General features: G+C 51.1%; 1 protein-coding gene across 1 annotated transcript; it reads left to right on the top strand.

Annotated features, from left to right (window-relative positions):
• Positions 1-345: 345 nt before the first annotated feature.
• L228DRAFT_265958 (peptidyl-prolyl cis-trans isomerase) lies at positions 346-2191 on the top strand (the record flags this gene model as incomplete). The annotated part of the gene is made up of 6 exons (XM_018334786.1): positions 346-491; positions 644-708; positions 771-831; positions 946-966; positions 1177-1218; positions 2152-2191. 6 exons carry the CDS (start codon positions 346-348, stop codon positions 2189-2191), a joined length of 375 nt encoding a protein of 124 aa, XP_018191044.1.
• Positions 2192-8687: the final 6496 nt, after the last annotated feature.

Here is an 8687-nt window from a genome sequence, read left to right as displayed (position 1 = left end):
TCTCCGTCTGCTTTCCCGTGCTCGTTTCTAGATTTAATTCCATCCTCTTCTCTCTCTCTCTCGTCTCCGTCTTTCCTTCTTCCCTATTCCTGTCTTTACTATATCTACCTGCTTCCTTCCCTTCTGGCGAGCAGCCTCTTCCACCTTAACCGCCCACCCCCAATTAAAAGCTTCAACTTTTGTAAGGCCGCGGATCGGCACTTGTGCAACCAAGCGTCAGCCACCAACCACACCATCTCCTCGCCAATCCTAACTCGTCCAGCTCCGTAGCTCCGACGACCACGAAGACGACGATTTGAACTTAATACTCTCACAGCTCCCCCCACTCAGCCTTCTTGTATTACAATGGCTGGCAAACCTGTCGACATCAAGGTCCTAAAGCAGGGCAATGGTCAAGACCGCCCCCAAGCTGGCGACACCGTGACTATCGAGTACACGGGCTGGCTTCACGATGCCAGTGCTGGTGCAGGCAACGACTTCAAGGGCAAACAGTAAGATTCCTTTCCCAGAGAGACAGTGAGCGAGAAAGAAGCGCTGTGGAGAGTGGTGGCTCTGAACCGCGACAATGCCGGCGCCATCTCATTTCTTTACATAAACTCTTCTTGGCCTTTTCCTTTTTTTTTTACTAAATCACGGGTCGCAGATTCGATAGCTCCCGCGGCCGTGGAGACTTTGTCACCCAGATTGGCGTCGGCAAGGTCATCAAGGGTAAGTTTGCCTGTCTCTTGAGCTTGGTGGAATATTTCATCAAACATGGATGACCATGATAGGTTGGGACGAGGGTGTCCAGCGCATGACGCTCGGTGAAAAATCCACGTTGACCATTGACTCGTAAGTGGGCCCCATTCGATTAATTTTCGCCGGCTTCTGCTCTGCCCCGTCCCCAGCAGACGAAGATTGCATTGTGCATTCATATTTTCTCTGATACTAACTTTGCATCTATAGGAGCAAGGCCTACGGAGAGAGGTAAGCTCTTCCACTTTTCTGATTTGAGCATTTTGACAAACCAACCCGCCTATTCATAATCTTGATCATTCTCATATCTTCACCCCGCCATGGTTCTCGCTGCACTCGCAGGCTCCTTGGCGCCGCAAAGGCCCCACCCCTATTCAAACAAGTATCACAGAAATTATTTTTGCAGTTCTCTTCAAGGCTAACGGTCGATCGTGATTATAGTGGTTTCCCGGGCCACATTCCCCCAAATGCGCAGCTTATCTTGTAAGTAAACCCTTTTCAATTAACAACCCGCTTGTTTTCCTTCTTTTTTTCCTTTTCTATTTTTCCCCCTCTGCAAGTTTTATTTTTTTTTTTTTTGTTTGTCTCTTTTGTTTCTTGATAATTTCCCTGGACGTCGCTCTCTTCACGGCCCCAGAATCTCCCATAACCAGCACTGTGCGACCATATGTTTCTTCTCGGCCGAGAATCAACTGGTCCAGTTCGCGTGGCCCAGCCCAATGGACGGGACGTGCGATCTAGTGTAGTGGAAACTGTGGGTTCTTTCTCGGTGGGGAAATAGAGACTGGAGCCGGAGCCGGGCTATCAAGTGTGCGATGTGGATTTCTTTCAACTCCGTCACGCCACACGACCTTTCCGGTGCTCCCAAGGTCCGAACATTTTCTACAAGGGATGCAAAATTACTGCCCAGGACTGCCAGTTCATCTTTTGTCCTATTTCTCCTTCTATTTTATTTTTTCCTATTTTTTTGGTCTTACGTCAGCTTATTTCTTGGGGGCCGCACTTGGTTGGCATTTCTCCGATTACGGCACTTGCTTTCCGATCATCAGATTCCCCCATCAGCACCTTTACCGCCTTTTCCCCCCTATCGTTCTAGCATTTTCACTGATTGGCTACTCCATTTTTCCCCGGCCGCTTGTCCCGGAGCTCAACTCCGAAAGACTCTTCTGCGCTTAATTGGGCCATTGTGCCTCGATTCATCGCTCGTTGATGAGCACTTGTTTCTTCTTCGCACTTTTTAATTATCCATTACTTGTCGCTGTTTCTGTTAAACATCCTTTCTCCTTCGTTACCCACTTTTGCCAATTTTGTTTTCTTTTTAGCTCTTCTTGGCCTTTTTATTTGCACTTGCTTGAGCTTTTCGGTCATTTATTTCGTCTGCCATATTTGAAAACTGACAATATTCTTTCCAACTAGCGACGTCGAGCTCAAGGGCATCAACAACAAGCGCGCTTAGATTTGTCAACTTTGCACCACATGCCAGTATGCTCGGTAAACCGTTTTGTCTAAGCTGCGGTTTCGGCAAAATGGCAAACTGAGCGCAGAGACAAATCAGCATGAAAGGGCCTCCCTTTTTGGTTTTTATTTTACCTTAAATCGTCGTCTTCTTTTTTACTTATTTTCCCACCTGAACCCCGTCCAAGAAACTAGAAAACACGTTTTTCGGTTTATGTACTTACTGTAAGGCTGTATCAGTGCAGGAATGAAAGCAAAAACCCAATAGGGTATATGATAAGAAGAAGAAGAGAAAGAAAAAGATAAGCAAAAAGAGACAAAGTTGAAAATGTAACAGTGGACATGATGACATGTAATGACATTTTTTTTATATTATAATTACATTGGTATCCTATTGTAATTCATATTTAGATTATTCATGCAAGTGTATCGTGTCGTGTGTTTGATTGACTTTGTTCTATTTGCAAACATCATCATCATCATCATCATCATCAGTCATTAATAGAGCAGAAACCGTTCCACCGTCAATGTCGGAGTGTCGGAGCTATTGCAAGGGAAAGAGCTGCATGGACTGTGTCAAATGTCCTTTCTCCTAAAGTAGCTCGAGCACTGAACTAGGCATTTACATTCGATATTGGACATTGGACACTTCAGGACGGGGCCTAGGAGACGAAACAAGATCGATGATGACAATGAGAGATGATATGATGGTGTGATAATGTGATGATAAATGACAACAATCTAGATTACACTCTGTGATATCTCTCGCTCAAATTATCGCTCTCAAATCTCTCAAAAGAGAAAAGAAGAAAATAGAAAAAAAAAAAAAAAAAAAAGAGTATATCTTTTGAGAAAATAAAAAAATAATGGTAGGTAGAAATGAAATGAAATGAAATGGACACAACGGCACACAAAAAATCTCTAGGCATCAACAACCCATATATCCATCCTGTGTCCATGAAATGCATTGTCCCGCTTCTTCACTTTCAGGTCCAGCCAAGCGAATTCTCGGCCATGACGGGTGCCGAAATTTGCGCAGTGCGTGCACTGTTGCCGTTACTTCGGCCGCTATTCCGGCTTTCCCGTTGACCCCCTGCAGCAGTGCCAGCACCCGTTGAGGATCGTGCTCCTGACATGTAAGCGCCAACGGCAGCTGTGCCCGTACCGCTCAAAATTGGGCCAATCGGTCCACCCATTTCAGGCGAGTTGCTGCCGTCCAGCACAGAGCTGGCCCGCTGATGGTTCTGTCGTCGCTTCTTATACCGTCTAGCAACGAAGAACATGGCTGCGCCATACGCGGCAGCGCCGGCTACAACACCAAGACCGATACCAACACTCGTTCCGCGTACAGGTGACGAGCTAGATCCAGTGGAACCGAAGGGAGCTGCGTTGCCGGCAGAGTCTGAAGATGCGGCAGCGCTGGGGCTTGAGCTGGTAGAAGAGCCGTACGAGTTGGACCCCTCAATCGGCAGAGTTGGGTTAATCAAGGACATGAGCGTGGCAACACTCGGGTCGGGGTTCTCATAAAGCTTGGAATCCTTCGAGTGCAGATCCAGCGACAATTGATCGACAAGATTGCTCGGAACGTACACCATTGCAAGTGTAGTAATGTATCCGAGATCCTTGGTCGTATCATAGGGCTGCAGCATCTGCATCACTACTTGCTCTTGGGGAATGCTCAATCCGTACGAAAGACCGGCCGGGAGATATTGGAAAATTTGGGCCACGGAGAGAGAATTCTGGACCACGAACGGGTAGTTGAGCGCATAGTTGAACCCAATCTGGACCAGAGTACTGTTGACTGGCTCCGTGGGCATGCCGTTAGCAGGCGCAATGATTCGAGGCAGGGTAGAAGGAATGCCAGTCTCAGTGGCCGTCACGGTTGCCGTTGCGCCTGTGCCAGTTGAAGAAGACGTAGGGCTGGCAGACTGCGTCATGATTATGGTCGGGATGTACTGCGAAGTGTAAGTATCCGTGGCAGTAGGAGTCGCAGTTTGAGGTCCAGTGACTGGCGCTGTCGAGGTAACAGAGGGCGTCGAGCTGCTTTCGACAGAGCTTGCGGGCTCAGATACAGTCGGTGATGGGATGAATGAGGTGTTGGATACACTGGTCGCCTTAACAGAGCCTGTCTCCGAAGCAGAAATTGTAGACTTGACAGTATCAGAGATTGATGTGCTCGTGCCGGAAGCCAAGCCAAACGGAACACCAGTGGTAGTTGCAGAAGAAACCGATACACTGGAAGCATTGCCCGAGGGAACAGTGGAGCCACTGGTAGTGCTGGCTTCGGCGAAGCTTGTTCCAGAGCTAGACGCCAGTGCACTAGCGGCAGAGCCCGAGACCGCGGAGGTGTTGCTTGTCGCAGTCGGAAGAGAGCTAGTGTCAGTCGTAGTTCCGGAAAGGCTGGTCGTCGATGCGGCGCCAAAAGGCACCGCAGTCAATCCTGAACTGTCCGCCGTGGTAGAAGGTATAGTCGCGTTAGGCTCTGTTGCTGAAGTTGTCGTCTGCGCAACAGCACTTTCGCTGACAGTGGGGAGGATAGTGCCATTGGAGTCAGTCAAGCTGGTGGTCGGCACGGCAACGCCAGATTGGGATGTAACGCCAGTAATTTGGGCCGGGTAAGTTGTGCTGATACCTGTAACTAAAGGAACAACTGAACTATTGGGTGCAACATCAGTTGGTGTGACACTGATCGAGACCTGTGTGCCAATGCTCGATGCAGCCGCGGACAGAGAAGCGAGCACCGATGATGGTTGGAGACTGCTGGCGGCAGTTCCCAGCGCAGACAATGAGCTGAGAATACTACCAGCGGCATCAGGAGTCGTCGTCGACAAAGCCGCAGGTATGGCCGATGTAGGGGCTGCGGTGCCATTAGATCCGGTCAATGTACCAGCCGCACTGGCCGCTGCTCCTGAGAGTGCCGAAAGAGGTGTAGCGGATGCATTAGGTGTGGCAATAGTGCTTGCAGCAGGGGTAGCACCTAAAAGACCGCTACTTGTGATTTGTGAGGCCAGGGACAGTACGCCAGGAACGAGACCGACACCGGACGTTGTCGAACTGGATACGGCGGAGGGGGTAGTCGATGATGCAATTACCGGGATCACTATAAAAGATGAACCGGTTGAGGAAGTAATGTAGGATGTAGACGGAGAAGATGTTTCAGCAGCGGCAGTAGGGGCAGAAGAGTCGGTTGCCGCGGAAGAAATGGTGCTGGCGTTCCCGGTGGACTGAGCGGCCCCAGTCGTAGTTTCCGAGGTGTTCGCTACTCCGCCACTGCTCGACGGCCCAGCAGAACTGGAAGAAGCGGCAGCGGCGACGGAAGACAATGCTGTTGAAAGTGCGGATACACCAGTTGGTAGGACTGAAGTGGGAAAAACTGAAGCCGAAGCAACCTGCGATACATCAGACGAGAGAGACGCAGGAATAGCTGATGTTTCGGAGCTTGCGACTGATTGGGCGACGGATGAAATCTGAGATACATTAGAGGAGAGCGTAGCCGGAACAGCCGACGCAGCCGACGTGGCAATTGATTGGACAGCTGAAGAGATTATTGATGCATCAGATGAAAGTGATGCAGAAACGCCAGTCGCTGCACTCGAGACGACCGACTGAGCAGCTGAAGTAATTTGAGATGCACCAGAAGACAGTGACTCCGAAATTGCCGAAACCTCAGACGTCGCAGCAGATTGCGCGACTGAAAGAATGCCACCAGGCCCAAACACAATTCCATCCGTGGTGGTCACGGAAGCGCTAGTTTCTGAGGTCGCCGAGGCACCAGCGACGGTAGAAGGCGCGGCAGTAGTAGCGGCTGCTAGGGTTGTCGATGGGGCAATCGAAACTTGACCAGAAGGCCCATAGACGATCCCATTTGTTGTGGTCGGAGCGGTGAGGCCCGCAATGGGCAAGACGGAGGTCGAAGAGCTGGTAGCCGAAGTGGTATCTGAATCCAGCGCCGATGAGATCTCAGAGGAACCGCTCGAGATGATGCCCGAGGGACCAAAAATAATACCTGCACCACTCGAAGATGAAGTTCCCGAGGACGCGGTAGCTTGAGAGGTCGTAGCGGCAGCAGTATCGAACGAAGAGGTGGACTGGGCTGGAATAATAGTTGCCGGCAAACCGCCCGTTGAGCCTACGCCCAGTCCTTGGCTGGAGGATCCAGATGAAACCGGCGACTGACTTGTAGCAGATGCAGCAGCGGGCGTATTGTTAGTAGTCGACTCGCTCGCCTCCGAACTGGATGTTGGTTGGAGAATGCTGACCGGAATACCGCCGGTTGAACCCAAGATATTGGAGACACCCAATCCCTGCTGAGTGGTTGTTGAAGAAGCCGCAACCGACTCCGAAGACGTCGTAGGCAGAACTATCGAGCTAGGGATTCCAGCAGTGGATCCGACATTGGCGCCCGTGCTCGTTGTACTGGACGCTGCTGCGCTAGACTCCTCTGACGAAGTTGTGGGCTGCACAACTATACTGGGAATGCCGCCAGTGGATCCAACAACGTCAGATGAGCTTGTAGTGGACGACGCAGCAGTTTCCGTTGGGGTGGCGGACTCGCTGGAGTCGGCCGTGGATGAGCTCGGGAGGATAATCGAGGAGACGAGACTTCCAAGAGAGCCAATGACGCCTGAGGAACCGGACGATGAAGGTGCGCTTTGTGTGGAGGTCGCTGCAGATGGAGATGTTGAGGCGGTGTTTGAAGAAGTGGGCAGCACAACCGACGACGGAATCCCTGCTGTGGAGCCTACAGCAGACGATGCGGCACTCGAGGGACCGGTAGCAGCAGCCTCAGGGCTTATTGTGGGTGCTGTGGTCGAAGAGGACGAGGTTGTACTCTCTACTATTGAAGACGATGCTGCACTGGCAGTCGTAGGTGCGGAGCCGGTGGATGGCGAAGGCAATGGACTCGAAGAGAAGGCGGCAGAGGAGGCGCTGCTGGCAACAGAGGCGGAGGAGCTAGGACTCGTCTCGGCCGCTGAGGCACTCGTTGTCGCTGGGGCTGAGGAGTCGCTGGTAGTCAAAGCCACAACAATGGTGGTGGCATCGTCTGTAAAGGTGGATAGCGGCGGTGACGAGCTTGAGGAGCTCAATGCACCTGGCAAGTCTATACTAGCAGAGAGCGGCAAGTCAAGGCCTGAGCTCGTTGACAATGGGGATGTAAGAGTCTCGGATAAACCGAGGAGATCAGTCGACGAAGGTTCGGATGAGCTTGTGGTGTTGGAGAAGACTTGGCGCTGGATGACGCGTGGAAAATAGAAACGAGGTGCATCAACCGCAGCAGGCTTCGGTGCCGGGGCCGCCTCTGCGGTCGTGAAGGTCGGACCGTTAAGAGACACGAGGGACAGAGCCCAAAGAGCGATTGAAGTGCGCATTTTGAGATTATCTCGAATCATCGGAAGGCGCGAATCTGCTGGTAAACGTGACCTAGATGTGTGGATGCGTTCTCGAAGATGCAATACGTGGCTTTTTCCTCGGGTCAGTGGACTCCCGGGAAAAGAAGGGGAAACGAGAGTCTCCTACAGTTGAAAAGGATTATAACGAGTGTAATTGACAGGGTAAAGTCGTTATGAAGCGAGGTCCTGATGAAGTCTAGTTAGCACTTTTGATGCCATATACTTGAAGTCCATGTAGCGATTCAGAGCCAATTGACAGCACATTGTTCAAACTTTGCGGGAGAAACTTGAATCGACGTACAGTTGGGATCCTTTGTTCGGACCGGAGCACAACGCAAAAGTAAAAGACACTTGGGATTAATGAGCGGATGACAACAGAGGTCGTCAACAAGAACCAGCCGGTCGTCGACACTCCGAAGAACGAGTAGATCGACCAACTGTCCAGCGTTGGCCTGAGTTGATGGCTTCTGTCACTGGAGGGCGACGAAGTTCATCGAACCTGTTGTGACGTCGTTGTCGGCGTGTGAAAGAGTTGGGAGGGCGCTCCCGGCGTTCAATGAAAAGGAGACACCAGCACTTGAACCGGGGTTTTGATGTCTCTTTGTCCAGGTGTGTCGATTGCAAGCCTACTTGGGCTTTGTCTCCTCCACACGAGTGTTCCGAGTGGCTCGTGGGGAAATGAGAGACGGAGAGCAAATGTCGTACAATTTCGACCTTGTTTTAATTGACAAACCGATCGAAAAGGAGGTCCACAAGTGTTGTTGTTTTTCCTCCTCAACTTTGGCGTCACGAAGAAAGACGAAGAGAGCCTTGGCGCAGTCCAAAACCTGAAACGCGAGGAGATGGGGGGCTGGCACGAATTGGGGTCGAGTAGAACGATCGTTGGGCGGGTGATTTGACGTGTGCGGGTCTCTGAAGCAGGACCGATTCTGGCAACGGAAGCGTTCGAAAGCGGTCAAGAAGGACAAGCGCGAGGCTGGCAAGAGCGAAACAAAATCAAGTAAAAGGAGCGTGAGATTGAACGTGTTCAACGTGGGAAAGAAACCGACGAGAAAACGAGTGAAGGCGTCGCAAAAAGGGTGCGAATTGCCGAAAGAGGATGGTGAG

The sequence above is a fragment of the Xylona heveae genome, assembly GCF_001619985.1.
Source record: "Xylona heveae TC161 unplaced genomic scaffold L228scaffold_2, whole genome shotgun sequence".
Taxonomy (NCBI): domain Eukaryota; kingdom Fungi; phylum Ascomycota; class Xylonomycetes; order Xylonales; family Xylonaceae; genus Xylona; species Xylona heveae.
Note: the sequence above shows the minus strand (reverse complement) of the source record. Positions and strands in the feature narration are given on the sequence as shown.